At 43.1% G+C, this 27,574-nt stretch overlaps 1 protein-coding gene and 1 long non-coding RNA gene across 2 annotated transcripts; one reads left to right on the top strand and one right to left on the bottom strand.

Moving 5' to 3' along the window:
- The first annotated feature begins 363 nt into the window (after positions 1–363).
- Positions 364–27,574, top strand: LOC129815520 (beta-1,4 N-acetylgalactosaminyltransferase 1-like). Its single transcript, XM_055869419.1, has 12 exons — positions 364–600; positions 17,160–17,252; positions 17,529–17,744; positions 17,878–18,054; positions 18,380–18,486; positions 20,576–20,613; positions 20,724–20,904; positions 21,041–21,133; positions 21,255–21,442; positions 21,690–21,830; positions 24,592–24,829; positions 25,441–27,574. Exons 2-12 carry the CDS (start codon positions 17,206–17,208, stop codon positions 25,656–25,658), a joined length of 1,644 nt encoding a protein of 547 aa, XP_055725394.1. The 5' UTR covers positions 364–600; positions 17,160–17,205; the 3' UTR covers positions 25,659–27,574.
- Positions 20,042–22,887, bottom strand: LOC129815523 (uncharacterized). The gene is made up of 3 exons (XR_008753448.1): positions 22,347–22,887; positions 22,007–22,061; positions 20,042–21,868 (listed from the first exon to the last, which is right to left on the bottom strand). It is a non-coding gene; the product is annotated as an uncharacterized LOC129815523 (long non-coding RNA).

The raw sequence follows: 27,574 nt of genomic DNA, 5'->3' as shown, positions 1-27,574 counted from the left end.
CCAGATCTCTTGGCAGATGATGTAGGTTAGTGCGCCACACCTCGATCAGACCGACAGTGCAATTGCGTCAATGCTGTGTAATAAACTCTGCAGTCAAACTTTTTTTACTGAATATGTGTGCAACAAAAGTTCAACATTCACTTTTTCCTACTATGCATAAAATTTGATGCATATTGTTGCAAAATTGGAAATGAATGTACTTCTGGTCCAAAACGCAATGATGCTGGTCTGATCGAGGCTAGTCTATTACTTTGCAGTACATTATATAATGATATTCTTCCGTTGGATATGCCTTTGCATGAACCTTGATGCAATTAAATTCGATGCATGCATTCTGCTGCGATTCCAACGACTGGCCGCTCGTGGCATCGCTCTTGCGTCCGTTTTACGAGTCTTGGCGGAACAGCCTGGCGTGGGCTCACAGCACTGTGCTGCATGCAGGGGGATGAAGCACATCATCTATCGGAATTAAAACAGTGCTACTGCCGCATTCACATAAGTGGAATGTAACCAGATTTTTAACAACATTATTTTACCCATGCATTATAAGCATATTGGTGGCACTTTCAAACGGACAATCTGATTGGTGGAGACGTTAAGGTACGATTTATTTTGAGGTTATAATATTCATTAAGGCCTATGATTTTCTTATCATGGATTATTATTGAGGATTTTATCAGTTGCATTCCCATTTAACTTGAAATAGTCATGCAAATAGATAATTGTTTTAAAGCATTTATGCACGTTATGTGCGAATTAGAGGCAGAATAAGAATAAGATGTATCCTAATTAGAGGCGTTGGTGACCTTTTACGAGTGTATTGCTGCCATATTTAATTTGTATTGAGAAAATATACATAATAATAAACAAGTATACCTGTATCATTTGTCTATGTGCACCAACCGCACCCGGTCAATTCAGAGGCCTCTGAGAAAGGCTGAATCATATATCTCAATTCTGTCCATCGACGTGCTTTGACCTGAAATTGGTCCAGATTTGATTAGATCTGAATGACAACATAGTGCGTTTTCCTAGTTTGTGCAATGGATTGCACCAGAGGAAGAATAACGGAGCGCAAGGATGAGAAGCTCACACATAAGCCTGTCGATAACTGCAGTAAATACATTAAACATTTTTACGGGTCCTGGAAAGGCTAATTAAGCATTACACACTTTAGTCTGGAGGGACACAGACAGCGCTACTAGACATGGCACTGGCAAGGATACAGGCTACAGCCAACTCACATTTTTTCATCCAACTCTTTGATTCTGTATATCCCATCGACTATTATGGCCGACCTGTTCTTGCGTTTGCATGTAAACGGTTTTTTTTAGACAGCAGTGGCTTCTTCCGTGGTGTCCTCCCATGAACACCATTCTTGTTTAGTGTTTTACGTATCGTAGACTCGTCAACAGAGATGTTAGCATGTTCCAGAGAATTCTGTAAATCTTTAGCTGACACTCCAGGATTCTTCTTAACCTCATTGAGCATTCTGCACTGTGCTCTTGCAGTCATCTTTGCAGAACACAGTGAATGTTTACATTTACATTACATTTAAGTCATTTAGCAGACGCTCTTATCCAGAGCGACTTACAAATTGGTGCATTCACCTTATGACATCCAGTGGAACAGCCACTTTACAATAGTGCATCTAAATCTTTTAAGGGGGGGGGGGGGGGGGTCAGAAGGATTGCTTTATCCTATCCTAGGTATTCCTTAAAGAGGTGGGGTTTCAGGTGTCTCCAGGTGTCTCTGTTTAAATTATGTATTAAATATAGACAAGACAAAATACAATAATTTGTGTGTTTAGTGTAAGCAACCTGTGTTTGTCTATTGTTGTGACTTAGATGAAGATCAGATCAAATTTTATGACCAATTTATGCAGATATCCAGGTAATTCCAAAGGGTTCACATACTTTTTCTTGCAACTGTATGTACATGAAGGCAGGGTAAAGTGACTAGGCATCAGGATAGATAATAATAAGAGTAAAATAAAGTACAGACTAGCAGCAGCAAATGATGAGTGTAAACGTGTGTCAGAAATAGAGGTGCTGGATGTCTGGGAGCTTGGTCCCAGTGATGTACTGGGTTGTCCGCACCACCCTCTGTAGCACTTTGCGGTAAAGGGTGGTGCATTTGCCATACCAAGCGGTGATGCAGCCAGTCAATATGCTCTCGATGGTGCAGCTGTAGAACTTTAGAGGATCCGAGGGCCAATGCCAAATCTTTTCAGCCTCCTGAGGGGGAAGAGGTTCTGCCGTGCCCTCTTCTAGACTGTGCTGGTGTGTGTGGGCCATGTTCAGTCCTTAGTGATGTGGATGGGAGCACAGAGCTTCCTTCAGGCGCTTGAACCCCGCTTCGGTCTCGTCTCCGTCCATTTCACTGTTTTCGGGAGGCGACCCCTGGTTAGAACGGTAAGGGGGGAGGCTATAGCCGCAAAGTTGGGGATAAACCGGCTGTAGTATCCTGCCAATCCCAGGAAGGACTGGTGCGTGTAACGGGCCAAATCATCAAATCAAATCATCAAATCAAATTTTATTTGTCACATACACATGGTTAGCAGATGTTAATGCGAGTGTAGCGAAATGCTTGTGCTTCTAGTTCCAACAATGCAGTAATAACCGACAAGTAATCTAACCTAACAATTCCACAACTACTACCTTATACACACAAGTGTAAAGGGATAAAGAATATGTACAGAAAGATATATGAATGAGTGATGGTACAGAACGGCATAGGCAAGATGCAGTAGATGGTATAGAGTACGGTATATACATATGAGATGAGTAATGTAGGGTATGTAAACATAAAGTGGCATAGTTTAAAGTGGCTAGTGATACATGTATTACATAAAGATGGCAAGATGCAGTAGATGATATATATGAGTACAGTATATACATATACATATGAGATGAGTAATGTAGGGTATGTAAACATTATATTAAGTGGCATTGTTTAAAGTGGCTAGTGGTACATTTTTACATAATTTCCATCAGTTCCCATTATTAAAGTGGCTGAAGTTGAGTCAGTATGTTGGCAGCGGCCGCTAAATGTTAGTGGTGGCTGTTTAACAGTCTGATGGCCTTGAGATCGAAGCTGTTTTTCAGTCTCTCGGTCCCTGCTTTGATGCACCTGTACTGACCTCGCCTTCTGGATGATAGCGGGGTGAACAGGCAGTGGCTTGGGTGGTTGTTGTCCTTGATGATCTTTATGGCCTTCCTGTGACATCGGGTGGTGTAGGTGTCCTGGAGGGCAGGTGGTTTGCCCCCGGTGATGCGTTGTGCAGACCTCACTACCCTCTGGAGAGCCTTACGGTTGTGGGCGGAGCAGTTGCCGTACCAGGCGGTGATACAGCCCGACAGGATGCTCTCGATTGTGCAACTGTAGAAGTTTGTGAGTGCTTTTGGTGACAAGCCGTATTTCTTCAGCCTCCTGAAGTTGAAGAGGCGCTGCTGCGCCTTCTTCACAACGCTGTCTGTGTGGGTGGACCAATTCAGTTTGTCCGTGATGTGTACGCCGAGGAACTTAACTTACTACCCTCTCCACTCCTGTCCCGTCGATGTGGATAGGGGGGTGCTCCCTCTGCTGTTTCCTGAAGTCCACGACCATCTCCTTGGTTTTGTTGACATTGAGTGTGAGGTTATTTTCCTGACACCACACTCCGAGGGCCCTCACCTCCTCCCTGTAGGCAGTTTCGTTGTTGTTGGTAATCAAGCCTACCACTGTAGTGTCGTCTGCAAACTTGATGATTGAGTTGGAGGCGTGCATGGCCACACAGTCGTGGGTGAACAGAGAGTACAGGAGAGGGCTCAGACAGCACCCTTGTGGGGCCCACGTGTTGAGGATCAGCGGGGTGGAGATGTTGTTACCTACACTCACCACCTGGGGGCGACCCGTCAGGAAGTCCAGTACCCAGTTGCACAGGGCGCGGTTATTCCTCTTGTCCAGATGGGTTAGGGCAGTGTGCAGTGTGGTTGCGATTGCGTCTTCTGTGGACCTATTGGGGCGGTAAGCAAATTGGATTGATTAACAACAATGACAAGACAGCCTACAGGGAGGAGGTGAGGGCACTTATGTAAAGTATTTATGCTTTATATTGTTAATAAATTAGCAAACATTTCTAAAAACCTGTTTTCGCTTTGTCATTATGGGGTACTGTGTGTAGATTGATCAGGATTTTAAAAAAATGTAATACATTTTTGGAATAACGCTGTAATGTAACAAAATGTGGAAAAAGTCAAGGGGTCCGAATACTTTCTGAATGCACTGTATCTGTAAGTTTGTTTGATGCGGGCTATCTAATATAGATAGATACGTATATGTTTGAAGACTTTTTGAAAAATAATTAGTACCCAACCCAAGTAACATGCATGAACTTTTAGGGCACTAAAAGCTTTGTATTTTACCCCAATTTTGATATTGTTTCATCGCTGTAACTCCCCAATGGGCTTGGGAGGCGGAGGTCAAGTTATGCATCCCCCCCCGAAACATGATCCGCCAAATCACACTTCTTAACACCCGCCCGCGTAACCCGGTAGCCAGCCGCACCAATGATTCGGAGGAAACATCGTTCAACTGACGACCGGTCAACTGATGCCTGCAGGCTCCCGACGCTGGGCCAATTGTGTGCCGCCCTATGGGACTCTGGATCACGGCTGGTTGTGATACAGCCCGGGATCAAACCTGGATCTGTAGTGACGCCATTAGCACTGCGATGCAGTGCCTTAGACCGCTGTGCCACTCCAGAGGCCATTAAAACCTTTAATAGTCTTAATTCAAATGTCCATCCCTTATGAAAACGGGAGTTGCTTTGGACACAAGCATTAGGTTCTATACAGTGGGTTGAACTCTTGCAGGTCGCCAGGGTAGGGCATCGTGTGATTTATGAGTGCTGAGTAGTTGACTAGTGCTGACCCTCTTCGAATGTCCTTTTGCCTATATTGATTTCTTCCTATTGACCACACTAAAGGCAGGTTGGGCATCCCCACTCAGCCCCCTCTCGCTAAGTTCTACCCTGTGAGGTAGAGGACTTGGAGCAAGAAAAACTCACCTCTGCTGCAGTATGGTGCTAGGATGTGATGGTGATCCATCCATCTCCTCTCCTTACTCACTACACACACTCTCCCTACCCCCTACACACACTCTCCCTACCCCCTACACACACTCTACTTACCCCCTACACACACTCTACTTACCCCCTACACACACTCTCCCTACCCCCTACACACACTCTCCTTACCCCCTACACACTCTCCCTACCCCCTACACACACTCTCCTTACCCCCTACACACACTCTCCCTACCCCATATACACACTCTCCCTACCCCCTACATACACTCCAACCAAATTCATCAGTACAGCTGTAGTGTGAAAGGAAATCAGTGTCCTCTGTGATAATGACCGCAGAAATAAATTACCAGTCAAAACATTGTGAAAACATTGTTGTGGCTTTCATAAAGTAAAAATCTTGAACTAATATCTGACAAATGTAATTGTCAATGAAATGCACCTGACTTATTTATCTGCATTGAAAGTGCACAAATAGGTATGAACTGTTTTTAATTTGATATATCTACATCTATTTTGGGGAACTGTACAATGCCTAATGCAAGGGGTCAGGCCACTTACTTTACAGCCCTTATGTATATAAGTAAGACGGGTCAAGGTACCACAAAATAGGAATATTTGCATGTCCTTTGTTAGAATGTGAACGGTGCAACGTTGTACTATTGTTTAAAGCTACACTCTAAGATGTGGATATCCTCAAAGAGTGGGTCGCCAACAAAGACATAAACAATGGTGCAAATGTATTCCATGACATTTTCACATGCAAATAGTACATGATTTCTATGAAACAGTATGTAATGCTCAATGAATGACATTCCACATGAGAGCAACATTATGTTTTCTGAACACGATTTGAAACTAGTTGGTTGTGATAAAGTACATAACATAGCTGTAGTAATCCCATGAAGGTATTCATGTTATATTCTTCGAAATCAAGGTGCATATCTCGTTATTAAAAATACTGGAAATCTTGGTAACATAGTTCACCGCCAGACATGATAGTCTGACAGACGATTATGACTTCCGAGCCTCATATGAACCAATTAAATGAGGCTTGTATGGCTGTGTTTACACAGACAACCAAAGAAACCAAATCTGATTCTCTTTCTATATCCATTATTTTTTTCTGACTGTCCCCACTCAGTTTTACATGTGACCCATGTCATATTTGCACATTCCAACTGATGTATCCTCTGAAGTAGTACACAGATACAATGCTTATTTCCTTTCACTGTTCCTTTCAATTTTAGTGTGGTTGTCATGAAAACGGCAGGGTGCTAAATAAAAACACTTCAAAGCAAATAAATCTGATTTGAGCGTCCAGACAGCAGTCGTATTTGGAGGATTGGGTTTGTATCAGGATGCGGATGTACATACAGTTGAAGTGGGAAGTTTACATACACCTTAGCCAAATACCTTGAAATTCAGTTTCACAACTCCTGACTTTTAATCCTAGTAAAAATTATCTGTCTTAGGTCAGTTAGGATCACCACTTTATTTTAAGAATGTGAAATGTCAGAATAATAGTAGAGAGAATGATTTATTTCAGCTTTTATTTCCATCATCACATTCCCAGTGGGTCAGAAGTTTACATACACTCAATTAGTATTTGATAGCATTGCCATTAAATTGTTTAACTTGGGTCAAACGTTTCGGATAGCCTTCCACAAGCTTCCCACAATAGGTTGGGTGAAATTTGGCCCATTCCTACTGACAGAGCTGGTGTAACTGAGTCAGGTTTGTAGGCCTCCTTGCTCGCACATGCTTTTTCAATTCTGCCCACAAATGTTCTATAGAATTGAGGTCAGGGCTTTGTGATGGCCACTCCAATACCTTGACTTTGTTGTCCTGAAGCCATTTTGCCACAACTTTGGAAGTATGTTTGGTGTCAGTGTCCATTTGGAAGACCATTTGCGACCAAGCTTTAACTTCCTGACTGATGTATTGAGATGTTGCTTCAATATATCCACAATTTTCCTACCTCATGATGCCATCAATTTTGTGAAGTGCACCAGTCCCTCCTGCAGCAAAGCACCCCCACAACATGATGCTGCCACCCCCGTGCTTCACGGTTGGGATGGTGTTCTTCGACTTGCAAGCCTCCACCTCTTTCCTCCAAACATAATGATGGTCATTATGGCCAAACAGTTCAATTTTTGTTTCATCAGACCAGAGGACATTTCTCCAAAAAGTACATTCTTTGTCCCCATGTGCAGTTGCAAACCGTAGTCTGGCTTTTTTATGGCGGTTTTGGAGCAGTGGCTTCTTCCTTGCTGAGTGGCTTTTCAGGTTTTTTTATTTTATTTTTATTTTACCGTTATTTTACCAGGTAAGTTGACTGAGAACACGTTCTCATTTGCAGCAACGACCTGGGGAATAGTTACAGGGGAGAGGAGGGGGATGAATGAGCCAATTGTAGATTATATCGATATACTGTGGATATAGATACTTTTGTTCCCGTTCCCTCCAGCATCTTCACAAGGTCCTTTGCCCTTGTTCTGGGATTGATTTGCACTTTTCACACCAAAGTACGTTCATCTCTAGGAGACAGAACGCGTCTCCTTCCTGAGCGGTACGACTGCTGCATGATCCCATAGTGTTTATACTTGCGTACTATTGTTTGTACAGGTGAACGTGGTACCTTCTGGCGTATGGAAATTGCTCCCAAGGATGAACCAGACTTGTGGAGGTCTACAATCGTTTTTCTGGGGTCTTGGCTGATTTCTTTTGATTTTCCCATGATGTCAAGCAAAGAGGCACTGAGTTTGAAGGTACGCCTTGAAATACATCCACAGGTACACCTCCAATGGACTCAAATTATGTCAATTAGCCTATCAGAAGCTTCTAAAGCCATGACATAATTTTCTGGAATTTTCCAAGCTGTTTAAAGGCACAGTCAACTTAGTGTATGTAAACTTCTGACCCACTGGAATTGTGATACACCTGGAATTGTGATAAGTGAAATTGTCTGTCCGTAAATAATTGTTGGGAAAATGACTTGTGTCATGCACAAAGTAGATGTCCTAACCGACTTGCCAAAACTATAGTTTGTTAACAAGAAATTTGTGGAGTGGTTGGAAAACGGGTTGTAATGACTCCAACCTAACTGTATGTAAACTTCCAACTTCAACTGTGCCTGCAATTACACAGGCAGCCGAATTTTGATATTTTTTCCACTAATTGGTCTTTTAACCAATCACATCAGATCTTTTCACGTCAGATCTTTTTCAGAGCTGATCTGATTGGTCAAAATACCAATTAGTGAAAAGATAATCAAAATTTATCCGCCTCTGTAAAAGCAGCCTGTAAAAGTAGGTGGTATAAATCGGATGTCAAAAGATCCAAATCCATGTGTTTTTTTTCTTTCTGTTTACACATTAGGTAAAATATCAGACAGGTATCAGATATGCAAATAAGGCTGTGTTTAAACAGGCAGTCCAATTCTGATATTTTGCCCAATTATTGGCAAAATAATTTGATCTGATTGGTCAAAAGACCAATTAGTGGCATATAGCTCAGATTTGGGCTGCCTGTATAAGCACAGCCTTATTTGCAAAAGATCTGAATTGGGCTGCCTGTGTAAACGCAGCCTAAATGTCATAATCAGTTGGTGAACTATTGTGGGTGTGGCTCTGCAGGTGTAAACTATGAATTCTGCTTTAGTGATAGTCATTGAGACCCCTGAATTCCCTGCAATTGTGTCAGAAGTGGAATGTCGCTACAGAAGATGCATATTCCAAAGGAAGGTGATAGTTTACTGAACTTAGTACAACCTTGAGCGATCTCGCATGCCTGCTTTAAAACTGAGTCAATAGAATTGTTTGATTATCTTAACACTGGGAATTTTCATGAAACAAATCACCAACTAGACAAGTTTGTTATCTCCCTTGGCTCTCATTGTCGTACTTAAATAGAGCCTTCTTTCCCTCTAGACTTTGCTCAGCATTTATCTGCTGTTAACACAACCGTCATCACTACCATTCATTTAACAGCTCCATCATGAAAGGCCATCATATCTGCTAAACATCCTTACCTTTGCTGTACCTGCATGTCGCAGTTTCCTCCCCTCTAGATCTATTATTTTTACCTGTTAGAGCCGATTTGGACATTTGTATAAAAGACTGAACATACTGAGCTCCATGTACATTTGTGTAAATATATTAAATATTAATGTATATGATGAAAATATTAGGTACGTACCTTTTATGATTTATATTTACCTGATTGAGATGTATTAATTTGTTGTTAGTGTAACTCAGTTTTTGCCCCACCCCCCCTGTGTTAAATGTGTTAGAATAAAGGCAGGAAGTTGGGCCTTCGGGGGAGGGAGTCCTTGCTAGATGCGGGAGCGGTATAGTTTTTTTTTGACCATACAGACATGTCATATTATGTATTTTCCATATCAAGTAATCTATGCTTTAAGTTGATTGGATAATATTTTTTTTTTTAGATATAAGACCAATAAACATTTTTGTTGCACCATATCCCTGGATGTCACTGAATGTTTGGAAACCTTGAGTGTGAACCGTATGCGTACGAAGCAACCCCGCTTCAGGCTTGGCCAGTGGCTATGGTAAAGAGGAAAGGAAGCCACTACAATCAAGTCAAACTCCGTGAAGGATTACTATTGGAATTAAATCTCCGTTTCGGACACACGCTGGATTTTGTTCTATTTGTAATTGCATTCGAACCATAAGGACAGCTCGCTTGGTAGGATTTGAACTCCTAGATTTCGCCAGCCGTGAGTAACCACTGCGAATGAATGAGCTGCCCTGTTCAATGCGATCGTTTGATCATGCATATTATGGAAGCGCAAATGTGCTTATAATTGTGATGTTTGATAAATTTGGGAATGGAATTCAAAACACAGCGTTGTGAAAACAATGAAGAAGTTTAAGTTTGGGAAACACAGATCCTATGCACAATGTAGCCTAATCAAATGTCTTATATTTGGCCTATCGTGGAAATGCAATGCATCAACGCAACGAATGCAATTTAAGGATCTAAAGATACTGCGTGTTAACTTCATTAAAGGGACAAAACTTACAACGGGATGAAATGTTTAAAACGCATCTAAAATGCCGAACTTGCACATGTGCAATTCAAAATGGGTCAATTTGCTGAAATGGATCACTGTGTTTTAAAGCATTAAAGCACTCTATGCAGCCCGGAGAGGCTAACTTGGAGTGTGTACACGCAAAATTTAATGAAATAACAGTTCTTCTTGTTGATGGAGGAAACATTGCAACTGTGAATGAGAGTCTTGAAGCATTTGATGCTGTTCTCAATGACTTGAAGAATGCTCATGAATCTGTGCTAGAGCTGGTCACAGAGGAGGAACAGGAGAGCATTAACTATTATCAACCAAGAATGAGAACTTATGAACATTTCCTGAAAGAGGTGGAAATATGGAAAAAGGCTGCAATTGAGCCACAAACGCTCATTGAACCACACGACAGCATTTCCAATGTGTCAAAAATATAAAGTAAACAAAGTATTCTAAGGCTGCTTCCTCAGTGTCCTCTGCATGCCTTAAAGCTGAGGCAGAATGAGCAGCTCTACTAGCTCGCCAAGCATCATTGCAGGACAAGCATGCATTGGAACTGGAGAAAGCTCAACTGGAACAACAGAAAGCTCAACTGAATGTTAGGATGGAAAAAATGGCACTGGAAACGGACATAGCAGCATATAATGCCAAACTCAAGGTCCTGGAGAGTACGGAGTCAACTTCTCAATCCCATTCTGTGGCAGCCCACATACTAAGCCAAGAAGATGGAATGAACTCTTATTTTGAGAAACAGGAACCAGAGGTATATGAGGAACCTGAACCATCACCTGTTGAGTTGGCTGTATTAGGTGCAGTTCCAAAGACCCCACTACAAAGAGTTTTACAACAACCGACCACAAAGCCATCAAAACCTATTCAGAAAACAGTCATAAACCACACCCTTCAGCAGCCAACAGCAAGGTCTAGCAATCAACACAGAATCAACACTGTGGGTATCAGCCATAATACCAGCCATGATACCTCTCTACTGTCATGCAAAGACAGAATGAAATTGCTGACCTCCTTATACTACAGCACAAACAAGCCAAACTCCCTGTTAGGGAGATGCCTATGTTTGACGGTGATCCTCTAAACTTTAGGCCATTCATGCGTGCATTTGAGCATGGTATAGAAGATAAGACAAGCAGTCACCAGGATAGGCTCTATTACCTGGAACAGTACACCTCTGGGCAGCCCAAGGATCTGGTCCCTAGTTGTCTGCATATGGAAGCCAGAGGAGGCTATGCAGAGGCTAAGAGGTTGTTAAAGGAACACTTTGGCAATGAAATCAAAGTCACCACTGCTTACATGGGAAAGGCTTGGAACTGGACAAACATCAAACCAGATGATGGAAAGGGACTGGGTGGTTATGCACTCTAAGAGGTTGCTGTAACGCTATGCAAGACCTACAGAACATGGAAGAGCTTAATCTTCCCTCCAACATAAAGTTGATCATGTCAAAAAAATTCCCTACAAACTAAGGGAAAAATGGAGGTCTACGGCATGTGATATTATAGAGAGAAGTCACCTGAGGGCCCAGTTCAGTGACCTGGTGACGTACATGGAAAAACAGGCCAAAATACTGCAGGATCCGTTGTATGGAGATATTCAAGATCCCCTGACCAACAAGTTTTTAAAAACCTAAACAGAAGCTGACTTTAAACAGCAGTTCAAGTCCAAGAGTAGGGGAAGCAGCTTTGCCACTGCAGTAGCTGTAGTGGCAGATTGTGACTCTGAAAAACTCTAAAAGAACAAACATTCAAAGTAAAGAGAACAGGCACCTACCCTTCTGATGCTCCTAGTATCTCATGTATATTTTTTGCTGGTGAGCATTTATTGGTCAACTGCCAACAGGTGAATGCACAGCCACACAAATTCAAGGTTGGGTTTCTGAGATCAAAAGGCCTTTGTTTTGGCTGTTTGATGAGAGGACACTTAAGCAGAGAATGTAAAAGAAGGATGACCTGTCAGAGCTGTCAAAGAAAGCACCCCACTATCCTGCACATTGAAGGAGGAGAGAGATTTAGATCTCAAAAGGCAGATATGAGTGGTGTAGCAGTAAAGCGGGAGGAGACTCAGCAGTGCTCTTGTTTCACTGGTAGCTGGTGAAGATACCGGGGCCGTACAGATTGTGCACTTGCAATTGTGCCAGTTCAAGTAAAGGTGGCAAATGGAAGCAAGTCTGTGTTAACCTATGCATTTCTCGATTCTGGTAGCTCAGCAACATTTTGTACGGAGAGACTCATGAGGCAGTTGCAAGCTAAAGGCAGTGAGACTGTGCGTAGCAGAATTTCAATGGGGCAGGAGAGTCCTACCAAGAGCTTTGAGATATCTGGATTAGAGATTGGCAATGTGGAAGGCGACACATTTCTTGCATTACCAAAGGTCTACACCCAAAATAAGATCCCAGTGACAAGAGAGAATATTCCCACTCAGAAAGATCTCAAAAGGTGGCCATACCTGAAAGCGGTTCAGTTGAAGGAGATTGATGCCGACGTCGAACTCCTGATTGGCGTAAATGCTCCAAAGGCAATGGAACCCTGGCAAAATAGCCAATAAATAGCCATAAATAGCTAAGGCAACAGACCGTATGCAGTGAAAACCCTCTTTGGATGGGTGATGAACGGTCCTCTTAACAGTTGTACCATGGCAGAAGAATCTGGGCGTCCTACGGTGATGGCCAATCGTATCTCAATGGCCAACCTGGGGGTTCTTCTTGTAAATCAGTACAACCATGACTTCCCTGAGCGAGAGTATGAAGAGAAAAGTGAGATGTCAGCTGAGGATCGTAGGTTTATGGAGATCGTATCAAGCTCCATAACCCTCAAAGACCATCACTACTACTTACCGTTGCCCTTTTGCAACAAAGATGTAGTCCTGCCAAACAATCGTGACATGGCAAAGAAGCTGGCTCTAAATATTATCAGGAAGTTCAAGAAGGACAAAGGTTACGCTGCAGAGTACAAAGGCTTCATGGAAGAGATGATAACAAAAGGTTACGCCGAGAAGGTACCACAAGAACAGCTCAGAGAAAGGCAAGGTATGGTACATACCACACCATGGCGTTCACCACAAGCGCAAAGCAACGATACGAGTGGTGTTTGACTGTTCATCATCCTATAAAGGTACATCTCTTAACAGTGAACTCCTTCAAGGCCCTGACCTGGCAAACACGCTTATAGGAGTCTTGCTAAGATTTCGGCAAGAGCACATTGCCATGATGGCAGACATCGAAGGAATGTTCCATCAAGTACGTGTCCATGAAGATTACTTAGACTTCCTGCGATTCCTATGGTGGCCGGACGGTGATACTAACAAAAGATTGGAAGAGTACAGAATGACGGTACATCTTTTTCGGTGCTATATCCTCTCCAAGTTGTGCAAACTTTGCACTGCGAAAGACTGCAGAAGACAACTGTGAGAGGTACGATGAAGAGGTGATTCAAACAGTCAAGTCCAACTTCTATGTTGATGACTGCCTCAAGTCAGTGGCCACAGAAGAACAAGCCATAGCTCTCACAAAAAAAACCTCAGGGATGTCTCTCAGGGTGGGTTCAAATTGACCAAGTGGGTCAGCAACAGCCGCACTGTGCTGGCTTCTATCCCTGATGAACACAAAGCCAAGCAGATAAAAGAACTGGACCTGGACAGAGAAAAGCTGCCTGTTGAAAGAGCACTTGGAATCCGATGGAACATTGAAAGGGATGTTTACCTTCCGAGTCACTGTCAAGAACAGACCCCTTACAAGAAGAGGTATTCTCTCAACTGTCAGCTCTATTTATGATCTATTAGGTTTCCTCGCCCCATTCGTATTAAAGGCAAAGCAAATTCTTCAAGTGCTCTGCAAGCTAGTGTGGATGGGACGAAGTCATTCCTGAAGAACACTCTATTTCATGGAAGAGATGGCTCTCAGAGCTGGACCAGCTCTCCAGATTCCAGATCGACAGGTGTATGATGCCTGAGAACTTTGGTCAAGACCGCACAGCTGCATCACTTCGGTGATGCAAGTGAACAAGGTTATGGCACGGCAAGCTACCTTAGGTTCACAAACGGTATGGAAAAGGTCCACATCGCATTCATACTGGGTTAATCAAGGGTGACTCCACTCAAGCAGATGACGATCCCCAGACTGGAACTTGCTGCAGCAACACTGGCAGTGCGAGTGGACAGGATGTTAAGGTTGGAGCTCCAGATTGAACTTGAGTCAACTTTCTGGACAGACAGACAGCTAGTCTGTGCTAAAATACATCCGCAATGATACCAAGAGATTCCATACTTTTGTGGCTAATAGGGTTGCTATGATCCGTGACCCATCGAAAGCAAAACAGTGGAGGTATTTGAACTCCAAACACAACCCAGCCGATGATGCCTCGAGGATTACATGTTGAAACTTTCCTGAACTCAGAGATGGCGCAAAGGACCAGAATTCCTGCAGGAAACAGAAACACAATGGCCAAAAGTCCCTGAGGAGCTTGGCTTCATCCCTCCGGATGATCCAGAGGTGAGAAAAGACGTCATCGTAAACAGTACATGTGTGGAAGAAAAGAGTCCGACCAGCAAACTGATTGAGAACTATTCAACATGGAACAGCTTGAAGAAAGCAGTTGCCTGGATGCTGAAACTGAAGAGACTTCTTCTACAGTTAAGCCAGAAAAGGAAAGTTCTCACACAAACTGATCCAGGATCAGATCAGAGTCTGACAAACTCACTGAAGGAACAAATTGACAAGTTCAAACTAACGTTTAGAAAAGAAAGTCTGTCTGTAGATGACCTAGATGAAGCAGAAAAGGTCATCCATTCGATTTGAGCAATGACAGCACTTTAAACAAGAAATTGCACTTGTTGTAAAAGAAAAACAATGTGCCAAGAGAAGCGGCTCAATCTGTAAGCTTGATCCAATTGTTAACAATGGCATTCTGAGAGTAGGAGGAAGGTTAAGCAAAGCTGCTATGCCTACGGAACTAAAGAATCCTGTGATCCTGCCCAAAGACTCCTACATCTCCAGACTGATCTTACTCCACATCCATGAGCAGGTTGCCCACTCTGGGAGAGGTCACATGCTTTCTAGACATCACCAGCGATATTGGATACCCTGTGCCAACTCCTTAGCAAGGAAGATCCTTAAGAGCTGTGTCTTCTGCAGGCGGATGCAAGCTAGAGTTGGAGAACAGAAGATGGCTGACCTTCCACAAGATCGGGTGTCACCTGATTTGCCGCCTTTCACCCATGTGGGCATAGATTACTTCGGCCCCATAGAGGTGAAGCGAGGCCGCGTTCATGTGAAGCGGTATGGTGTGATCTTTACTTGCCTTGAGTCGAGCTGTCCATCTAGAAGTTGCTAGTTATCTGGATACTGATTCCTGCATCAATGCCCTGCGCAGGTTCATCTGTCGAAGGTGCCCAGTAACAAGTATCAGAACAGACAATGGCACCAACTTTGTTGGAACATACAGAGAGCTAGGAGAAGCTCTGAAAGAGCTGGATCACAACAAGATTCAAAATTAATTACTGAAGGAAGGAGTGACATGGTCATTCAACCCTCCCTCTGGAGCCCACCATGGGGGGGTATGGGAGAGGTTGATCCGACTGGTGAAAAATATCCTCTATTCCGTCCTTAAAGAGCAAGTACTGGATGATGAGGCTTTGCAGACGGCCTTGTGTGAAGTTGAGGCGATTATGAACGACAGACCAATCACAACTGTAACAAATGACCCTAATGATCTAGAACCCCTGACTCCGAACCATCTGCTTCATCTGAAAGCAAAGCCAGTCCTGCCACCAGGACTATTCCAGAGAAGTGACCTGTACTCACGAAGGAGATGGAAGCAAGTACAATATATCACTGACCTCTTCTGGGAGAGATGGATCAGGGAGTATCTTCCACTTATGCAGGAGCGGAACAAGTGGAACAAAACTAAGAGAAACTTCAGTCCTGGTGACCTTGTGGTCATCGTCGATGACACCGCCCCAAGGAACTCTTGGCTAATGGGGCGTGTGGTGAAGGCTTTACCAGGGGCCAAAGGTCTTGTCCGGAGTGTCATGGTTAAGACTAAGACCAATATCTTACAGAGACCTATCAATAAACTCTGTCTGCTCCTCGAGGCGATGGAGTGACACACACACACAGTGCTCCATCTTTGAATCACGTGCACCTCTGATTCGTTGATGTCGTACTCTTACATTCTTTGATGTCATACATTTTTGGACGCCAAACTCTTGACACTTTTGGAAGTTGAACACCCTTATACTTCAACTCGGACTGAGATCTATGGACTATTTTCCTATATGGCACCTTGTATATTTGTATATAGCTATGAACTGTAATAGTGCTCTGGTATAGAATGTTTTGTGTATTGGCTCTACGTTTGAATATTGAGTAATTGTTGTGCATTCAGTGCAGTGAACAATTATAGGCCGGTATGTTAGAGCCGATTTTGGACATATTTGTATAAAAGACTGAACATACTGAGCTCCATGTACATTTGTGTAAATATATTAATGTATATGATGAAAATATTAGGTACGTACCTTTTATGATTTATATTTACCTGATTGAGATGTATTAATTTGTTGTTAGTGTAATTCAGTTTTTGCCCCCCCCCCCCCCCTGTGTTAAATGTGTTAGTATAAAGGCAGGAAGTTGGGCCTTCGGGGGAGGGAGTCCTTGCTAGATGCGGGAGCGGTATAGTTTTTTTTTTGACCATACAGACATACATGTCATATTATGTATTTTCCATATCAAGTAATCTATGCTTTAAGTTGATTGGATAATATTTTTTTTGTTAGATATAAGAATAAAAATTGTTGCACCATATCCCTGGATGTCATTGAATGTTTGGCCGTTTGGAAACCTTGAGTGTGGACTGTATGCGTACGAAACAACCCCGCTTCAGGCTTGGGCAGTGGGTATGGTAAAGAGGAAAGGAAGCCACTACAACCAATATTCACATTTGTCACTGGTCCATTAATACCGTGCCCTTGGAAATTAGAAGTTACCTCAGGTATCCTACTGAATAAACATAACTTGTGTGTTATTGTTTACAGATGGGGAAAGTCCTTAGCTGTTCGTTATGGGATTTTGGGGGATCCAATGGCCGACAGGAGACGTCTTCTCTCTGAGTGGATACAGGCAGTAGGGTATGATACCAACTCTCTTTTACTGTAATGGATGCCAGACATGTTTTTTTTCTGTTGTTTAGAAAGTGTTAAATCAGATTTCATGTGATACTGTAAGCTGCCATTTACTGTAGCTGAAGATAACCGATCATGGCAGCGTTCAATTCATCCAGCAATTAGGCTAATCTTGTCACCTCAGATATGGTCACAAAATGTTGGACTTTTGCTTCGCCGCCCAAGCAGGTGGTGACCGCAGCACGTCTCCTGTTTGTCCTTGTGTGCTGTGACCGTTTTTAGGATGCGTTCCTTAAGGAAGACAGTGTTGTTGGCCATTGTGGCATCTGTGGTGTTGGTGGTGGCCCTCCTCCATTCCTGGCCCACCCGGGCCTACACCACCGTGGATGTCTGGCAGAGACCAGGGCCTGCAGTAGAGAGGCACCTGGAGGAGAGGTTCCCAGAACCAGACCACAGATCTGCCAACATCCCCTATCGCGTGAAGGAGAGTATTGCAGGGTCAGTATTTGATATAAGGCCTTTGAATTATTTTTCTGTTTTCCCTTTGATATTCTGATTCAATAAGCTGATGATGTGGTGGAAATCATGTTTCATTGTTTCAAGTCCTATCATCCCTTTCGTCTGTCTCCAGTCTGTTGGCACGTAACGGGTGTGTGTGTGAAGGTGAGAGTGGGGGGATGAACCTGCCCTTTGCCCAGCTGCTGTTCCCCCGGGTGTCAGCCCACCCCATGCACACTGCATTTGAGGCATCTGAGCTGGAAGAGATGAAGAAACGAAGGGCCAAGGAGTACCAGGGCTTCCAGATGAGGTGAGAGCAAAGCACTGTACACCAGCACAGAACTGAAAGGGAAGGACTTCCCATAAATTATTGTAGGTAGTCCTTACCCTAGGGGAAGTTGCTGTGTTTGTCATTTCATGTGATTAAATACCAAGCTTTGAAATGTTTAGGTTTAGGTTAAACTTGCTGTAGGTCTTTTGAACGAACGAGATGATGTTATTGGGTTAGGCTGAACATTACCCCTTTTTTCTTCTTTTTTTTAACATGTAGGCCAAATAGTGTTCATGAGGCTTTAGTCTAGCTGTAATAGCTTTGAGTACTGATTATTAAACTGGTGTGTATCTGCCCCCTACAGGTCTCAGACTCTTGCAGATATGCTCATCGTGGCCGAGGCCAACAATCCTCTGCAGTACCCAACACAGGGGATGGAAGTACGGCCGCTCAAAACCATCCTCATCCCAGGTCTGACCCATAACAGAGATTAGTTTAATTTTACCTTGACATACATTGCATTCGGAAAGTATTCAGACCCCTTGACCATTTCCACATTTTGTTACGTTACAGCCTTATTCTAGAATGGATTAAATACATACAAATCTAATCAATCTACACACAATACCCCATAATGACAAAGCAAAAACAGGTTTTTAGAAATGTAAAAAAAACGGAATGTTCTGTCAGGTTGGATGGGAAGCGTCGCTGCACAGCTATTTTCAGGTCTCTCCAGAGATGTTTGATTGGGTTCAAGTCCAGGTTCTGGTTGGGCCACTCAAGGACATTCAGAGACTTGTCCCGAAGCCACTCCTGCGTTGTCTTGGCTCTGTGCTTATGGTCGTTGTTCTGTTGGAAAGTGAATCGTTACCCTAGTCTGAGGTCCTGAGTACTCTGGAACAGGTTTTCATCAAGGATCTCTCTGTACTTTGCTCTGTTCATCTTTCCCTCAATCCTGACTAGTCTCCCAGTCCCTGCCGCTGAAAAACATCCCCACGGCATGATGCTGCCACCACCATGCTTCACCGTCAGGATGGTGCCAGGTTTCCTCCAGATTTAACGCTTGGCATTCAAGCCAAAGAATTCAATCTTGGATTCATCAGACCAGAGAATCTTGTTTCTCATGGTCTGAGAGTCTTTAGGTTTCTTTTGGCAAACTCCCTGTGGGCTGTCATGTGCCTTTTACTGAGGAGTAGCTTCTGTTTGGCCACTACCATAAGACTTGATTGGTGGAGTGCTGCAGAGATGGTTGTCCTTCTGGAAGGTTCTCCCATCTCTGGAGCTCTGTCAGAGTGATCATCGGGTTCTTGGTCACGTCCCGATGCTCAGTTTGGCCGGGCGGCCAACTCTAGGAAGAGTCTTGGTGGTTCCAAACTTATTCCATTTAAGAATGAGGGCGCCCACTGTGTTCTTGGGGACCTTCAATACTGCAGAAATGTTTTGGTACCCTTCCCCAGATCTGTGCCTCGACACAATCCTGTCTCGGAGCTTTACGGACAATTCCTTCGACCTCATGGCTTGGTTTTTGGTCTGACATGCACTGTCAACTGTGGGACCTTATATAGACAGGTGTGTGCCTTTCCAAATCATGTCCAATTGATTGGAGTCCACCTGTGGTAAATTCAGTTAAATTGTAAAAACATCTCAAGGATGATCAATGGAAACAGGATGCACCTGAGCTCAATTTCAAGTCTCATAGCAAAGTGTCTGAATACATGGTATTTTTTATTTTTTATAAATTAGCAAGAATGTCTACAAACCTGTTTTCACTTTGTCTTTATGGGATATTGTGTGTAGATTGATAATCAATTTTAGAATAAGGCTGTAACGTAACAAAATGTGGAAAAAGAGAAGGGGTCTGAATACTTTCCGAATGGACTGTAGGTCCCTTGATATTTAAAACCTAATTTGTAATGGAAACCTGGCGATAGGCAAAATCCACTGCTCACCCAGAGCTGATTATTGAAGATGCTGGAGCCAAAAGGCAAAACTGGAGAAACAGGAACAAGTCTCTGCACACTTCTAGTAAGATGCAAATGTCTTTAATTGTGTCTGAGCTTTCAGTCAGCCGACCTTCATCAGGAAACCTTGCAAAATAGGGCAAGCATACAAAGACAAGTGTAATTTTATCAAGTTACCAGTCCAGGTAGACTGTCCTATTACAACAATGTTAAACATTTGAAAAACCCCAGCACACCGGTAATCTTGATGCTGATCTTATTCACCAATGTTTTGGTCTCAATCAATCTTCATCAGGGTATTTGGAGGTAAAACTCATTGTCTTTTAACGTGACAGACAATAGGTGTTCTAACAATCTAATACTATTATTACTACGGTGTTAGTACTATTATTGCAACCACTGACAGCTGCTATTTATACCATTACTACCATGATAACCTACTGCACTGTATGGCTGTTTTAGAGCAGAGAATAGTGTTTTGTTGCTCAACAGAGAAATAGTGTTTACTTCAGCTGACAATTGATGTGGTGAATTTGGATTGGATAAACATCCAACACCTTCATCAAATATGCCAGTAAATTGACGTCATATGTTTTCAGGACTTGCAGTACAAGACCATCCCAAAGAGCTGTACACAGTAAGTAGACCAATAACATTTGGTTTGAGTTATTATTTCCAATACTATTCCATCTGTCTGGTCCTTGTCTTCTTTGTTCTGTCTCTCTCTTAATTTTTTTTCTTTCTCAGGTCAACTTCACCTCTACCCTGGGAACGTTAAACGTGGCAGCGGAGGTTGAGGGGGTAAAGGTCAAAGGTGACGGGGAGATGCACATGACCCTGACCAGCAGCCTGCTGTCCAATTTGAACCGGCAGCTACAGTTTGTCACCTATACCAACACACTGTTCCACCCTAGTACAGCAGACACAGGTGAGGCTAGACACACCTGTCTTTCTGCTGTGTACTACTTATTTCTGTGTTGTGTCCATTATCAAATAATTATCATATAACATCTGTAAAATATTTATGGTAATGAGGTTGGAAATACTCTTGCTGTGTCTTTCAGTGCAGTTTGAGACAGAGGGTCACCAAGCCATGTTTACTATCAAGGTCCGTCATGGTGTAACTCCAAAACTCTACAACACGGGACCCAAAGGGGGTATGTCAACAAATACAACAGCTGACTGTATCTGTCACAACCGCACAACACTTCCAAAAAAAAAAAAAATTGCATCTGACCTTTAACTTTAACTTTTTGTCTCTCTCTGTTCCCCTTCTAGAATACAACATCAGTGCCCTTGTTACCATAGCAACCAAAACCTTCATGCGCTATGACAAGCTCCAAGGTCTCATCGACAGTGTGCGAAAATACTATTCCTCTGTCACCATAGTAATAGCTGATGACAGTGAAAACCCAAAGACAGTCTCTGGCCCCTACATCGAACATTACATCATGCCATTTGGAAAGGTATTTTTTTTAAACCCTACTGCCTCTATTTGCAAGTAAGGGATGGGATACAGTGTACATGTACCTGTCAAGTCAAAAATGTGTCTAACACTAACATTGACCTTAAGTGACAGTGACAGATGACCTTAAGTGAAAAAGTTGGAAAGAAACTGTCTTGAAAAAAAGTCCTGTCTGTGATTTTCTTAGTTGTCCTTTCGCTGCTTCTGCTTCCTCTTTCCCACATCCTGTTCTGTGTCACAACAACTAGGGCTGGTTTGCAGGACGGAACCTAGCCGTTTCCCAGGTGACTACCAAGTATGTGCTGTGGGTGGACGATGACTTCATCTTCACGGCCAACACCAAGCTGGAGAAGCTGGTGGACGTCCTGGAGAGGACTACCCTGGACCTGGTGAGGGGGCACAGGCCGTGCCATACTGTATAGTAGACCTGGGTTCAAATAGCACATGAAATCGGTCAAATACTTTAATAGTTAGTACCAATAATTCAACAATGGTCCACTTTCTATGCAACAGTCGACTCCAGTTCAGAAGCTTTCTCTGGACTCAGAACACATTGGTTACTCACTGGGATGTACTCTGCAGAGCCAAAAACAGCACCTACACAATTCACCACATTCCATCTTGGGTAGCATGAGGAAACATAATCAACATTTCAGTCATTTTGCCAGACAGACACAACTTATTATGAGTTATTAAAGTTTAAAAATAATTTTGATTTACAGCACATCATGAAAAGAGTATTGAAATAAATTATGTTAGCTGTCTTCTGAAGATGACAAATGAGGAGGCATTCCTTGCTAGCCACATCCAGGCTATCATCTCACAAATGCAGTAACATTGCCTTTAAAAGCTGCATTGTCTACAAGTGTGATAAGATTGAATCCCGGGCCTCGTTTTCTACTTACAGAAGGAAGCAATCTCTCAACAGACTCTTCCGTTCTCATCCTCTCTTCTTCACTGAACCGTACAGGCATATTCTTGCTCTGTAATACATGAACACCACAGCAATATCAGTCATGCGCGTGTGCACAAACTCACACAAACACGCAGGCATGGATGCATGGACACACACACACACGTCATACATGCACACAATCCTAGCACAAAAGCCACAAAAGCTGACACCCACACATAAGGCTTGTAATGAATGATCTGTGTGTGTCTGTTTGAGGGTGAAGGGTGTTTTGGCTGGAGCCTGAATCCCGCTCAGAGACTTACTGTGTGCTCTGGGAATAGAATAGACCTCTTGTGTACCATAGACTGGGACTCCTACTCTTGAGAGGGGAGTCTATGGGTTACACATGTCAGCAGCTGGTCTGCTGGACACTTTGAATCCCTTCTTTCTTCGGACCCCAAAAGCACAGACAGACAAACATGAGACGGAGAAACTTCTCGGTTTTCTGGTTCTTATTTTAGTTTTGTCTGTTTATTGTGTCCTTTGGAAAGATGACGTGATCAACTGTTTCCATCGGTTTCCTTCTGATTTCGTATATCAAATCACTACAGCATGCACTCAATATCAACTTCAGTCAGACAATTGGAAGTACCCCTAATGTTTGTTTTTTTACACGGTATACAGTGCATTCAGAAAGTATTCAGATCCCTAAACTTTCCACATTTTGTTACTTTACAGCCTTTTTCTAAAATTGATTAAATGAAACATTTCAAAAAAATAAATAATAATAAACAGAAATCCCCTATTTACATAAGTATTCAGACCCTTTGCTATGAGACTCGAAATTGAGCTCAGGTGCATCCTGTTTCCATTGTTCATCCTTGAGATGTTTCTACAACTTGATTGGAGTCCACCTGAGGTAAATTAAATTGATTGGACATGATTTGGAAAGGCACACACCTGTCTATATAAGGTCCCAATGTTGACCGTTCATGTCAGAGAAAAAATCACGCAATGAGGTTGAAGGAATTGTCCGTAGAGCGCCGAGACAGCCTTGTGTCGAGGCACAGATCTGGGGAAAGGTACCAAAAAATGTCTGCAGCATTGAAGGTCCCCAAGAATACAGTGGCCTCCATCATTCTTAAATGGAAGAAGTTAGGAACCACCAAGACTCTTCCTAGAGCTGGCCACTAGGCCAAACTGAGCAATCGGGGAAGAAAGGCCTTGGTCAGGGAGGTGACCAAGAATCCAATGGTCACTCTGACAGATCTCCAGAGTTCCTCTGTGGAGATGGGAGAACCTTCCAGAAGGACAACCATCTCTGCAGCACTCCACCAATTAAGCCTTTATGGGAGAGTGGCTAGACAGAAACCACTCCTTAGTAAATGGCACATGACAGCCTGCTTGGAATTTTCCAAAAGGACTCTCAGACAATGAGAAACAAGATTCTCTGCTTTTTCTGATGAAACCAAGATTGAACGCTTTGACCTAAATGCCAAGCGTCACGTCTGGAAGAAACCTGGCACCATCCCTATGGTCAAGCATGGTGGTGCCTGCATCATGCTGTGGGGGTGTTTTTCAGCGACGGGGACTGGGAGACTAGTCAGGATCGAAGGAAAGATGAACGGAGCAAAGTATAGAGAGCTCTTTGATGATAACCTGCTCCAGAGTGCTCAGGACCTCACACAGGGGCGAAGATTCAACTTCCAACAGGACAACGACCCTAAGCACACAGCAGGAGTGGCATCGGGACAGGTCTCTGAATGTCCTCGAGTGGCCCAACCAGAGCCCGGACTTGAACCTGATCGAACACCTCTGGAGAGACATGAAAATAGCTGTGCAGCAACGAACCCATCCAACCTGACAGAGCATGATAATAAGAGGATCTGCAGAGTAAAATGGGAGAAACTCTCCAAATACAGGTGTGCCAAGCTTGTAGCGTCATACCCAAGAAGACTCGAGGCTTTAATCACTGCCAAAGGTGCTTCAACAAAGTACTGAGTAGAGGGTCTGAATACTTAACTATTTTTTTTATTTGTAATAAATTAGCAAAATAGTCTAAACCTGTTTTTGCTTTGTCATTATGCGGTATTGTATATAGATTGAGGGGAAAAAATGATTTAATCAATTTAGAATAAGGCTGTAAGGTAACAAAATGTGGAAAAAGTCAAAGGATCTGAATAGTGTGTGTATCTTTGTGTGTATCAGAATCAATGCATTCTTTATATGCACATTTGTATCTGTGTGTGATTTAGGTGGGTGGTGCAGTGCGGGAGGCCACTGGCTATACTGCCACCTACAGGCAGACCATCTCCATTGAGCCAGGGGAGGAGGAGGGTGACTGCTTGCATATGCGGAGGGGCTTCCACCACATCATCCAGGGCTTTCCAAACTGCGTAGTCACGGACGGGGTCATCAACTTCTTCCTGGCCCGCACAGACAAAATCCAGCAAGTGGGCTTTGACCCCCGTCTGGCCAGAGTGGCCCACCTGGGTGAGTACAGACCCAAACCCCAGAACCACACAGAGTGTGCCTGTCCATAACATCAGCTGTACCAGTAGTCAAATGTAGTCGGTGCTACGCGGAGCCTGCACCTTATGAGTCCAAAGAGGAGTAGGATAGAAAGTAGGATAAGAGTACCCTAGCTTTGTGTCCACATCCCAATTCAATCTTATACCCAAACCTAGCCATGTCCCTAAGCCTAACCCTAGCTTCATGTCCACACCCCGATTCAACCCAAACCCTAATCTTGGCATAACCCAAACCCTAAACCCTAATCTTGGCTTAACTTGTGTTCAAATCCTGGCTCAACCCTGATCCAAAACCCTCCAAATAGGGCTCCTCCATGTCCGAATTCACAATTTAACCCCTGAGCTGCACCATCTACATTTGGAAGAAAGTGATATAGGTAACAGTTCTTCAAAACCAGTCTGAATAGTCATTAATTAATTATGTATCAAAAAGCTCAAGAAGGGAACGAAATAGCTTCTTCTCAAATGTTTGTTAGTTGCGTTTGTACATATAAATTGTGTGATACTTTAAGTTCCCTTAGCATAAAAACTAACCTCTTTCCTTTTGCTCTGACCCCTTGGTTCTTGTCACAGAGTTTTTCATCGATGGCCTTGGCTCGCTTCACGTGGGATCCTGTGATGATGTCATCGTCAACCACGCCACCAAGATCAAGCTTCCCTGGGTCAGCCAATCAGAGAGTGACAAGACGTATGCCAAGTTCCGCTACCCACCAGCCTCCTCGGATGCCACACACACCAAAAACGGCCTCCTCTATTTCAAGAACCGCTTCCAGTGTTTGACTCACAATTAAATTCCCTGTTTTGTTAACCTGTCGTTTCTCCTCTCGTTCAAGATTCATGTTCTTTCTGAGTTGCCAAAGAAGCTCTCGCCCGATGTGTCCAATCGGATAAGACTTTAGACAACCACATTACATACATCCCCTTGAAAATCGACCTTGCTTGTTTCACTCGATGGATTGTCATTCAAACAGAGCAAAGCTGTCATTTCTATTAACTTAATCATAATTTCTTTTCAGTTGTGTACTCTTGATTGTAAACTCAAGGTTGAGATAATTTTAAGGGATATATATGCGTTTTGTGCCTCAAATCTTATCTGACAAGTTGCCACCGAGACCTTTTGTTGAGGAAAGAGAACAAAGACATGCTGAATTAGCCTTACGCCCTCACAGGATAAATGAGGTGAACGAGTTTCCATACTGTTATGAAGAGATCAGAGGTGTGTGTACTCTGTGTACTCTGTCCTTCCCTTTGCACTATACAGTTTGAGCTGGACTGAGCTCTATGGGTCAGACAAATGGGGATTGTGGGGACCTAGGGGGACTGAGGTTGGGGATTGACAGTCATTCAGTAGAGAGGACACTTCTCAGCAAGTGACAACCCCTTCAGAGACACAACGCATGGGTGCTCCCTTTCCAACCCCGGACAATGAACACATTCAAGACTCTAAATGTGTTGCTAATTCTCCCTGGGTGTCTGTGCCAATGGTTTCCCAGGTGGTTTGGTGTTGAATTATATATTTTGTTTGAAACCTGTGTCGCCCTTGACTGGCCCATGCTTGAGGAGAATGATGCTCATCCATCTGATCTGGGATCTAACCCAGGAATAATATCCCTGCTGCACTAGACCAGGTGAATTCTGTCTATCTAGAGTCGATCCCACTCTGTTTTATACTCCAAGCATCATAATAAGGAATGCTTCTATCCATGCACGCATTTGAATGGGAGGTGAGATTAATTGCATTTTCATATGCTACCTCGAACAGAAGGGTTAGTTTGACCAAAGTGCATGTCTCTCTATTTCTTTATCAATTCTACATCGAAATTAACACACACTAATAGAATAATGGCACAGTTTGAGTTTAGAGAGTTGAAACGCTGTAAGAATGAGTAGAACACCAAAGGAAATGGTTGGAGAGACACAATGTTAGGATGACACATTATAGAGCGATGATATGAATGATAAAGTAAGGGTCACAGTCACACCGAAGTACCAAGGCAGCAAAACATTTAATACTTACAGTTCCTCTGCCATGCAACCTGACAGCAGGAGCACATAATGTTATTGTGTGCCATGACCACTAGATGGAACCTTGCATAAGAATAGTGTTTTCTAAAATCAAACTACAAATAGTTTTTTTGAGGCATTTGAAATACCCCAAGGTGCCAGTGATACATTAGATAACTTTTTATTTTGTCCTTTTTTAATAGAGGAATATTTTAAAACAGATACAATTTTGGGTGATGCCAGATTTAGATTTGTCTTTCCTGAAAGGGGATATTTAACACTAAGTGAGATCTCATCAGTTCATTTGAACCCTGATTGCAGTAGCCTATTTACACAGCGACGTAGCTCCTCTTCCATGGGAATCTATGACTAATACCAGCTAGACTCCCCAAGCAGATGCTTCCCGTTTACAGAATGAGAAGTGTTCTGCATGTGAGTAGGGGCAGTAGCTTGTCAACAAAGACACTGCTTAATGACAGGTTTGATTGAATTCCACTCTGAAGTTAAGTAGTTGAAGGGATTTGGACAGTGATTTCCATTGTTCAACTGATGATGATGATGGCGGTTGTATTTTTCTGCTTGCTTCACCTTAGAACCACGGGTCTGAGTCTTTCCAACCTGAAAAATATCATCAAGACAACCTTCTGCATTATCAGACTGTTTTTATTTAAACATGATTATAAAGTCTCTGATAAAAAATACA

Source organism: Salvelinus fontinalis, chromosome 18 (genome assembly GCF_029448725.1).
Source record: "Salvelinus fontinalis isolate EN_2023a chromosome 18, ASM2944872v1, whole genome shotgun sequence".
Lineage (NCBI taxonomy): Eukaryota > Metazoa > Chordata > Actinopteri > Salmoniformes > Salmonidae > Salvelinus > Salvelinus fontinalis.
The sequence above is the reverse complement of the archived record's forward strand: the minus strand, read 5'-3'. Positions and strand labels throughout refer to the sequence as shown.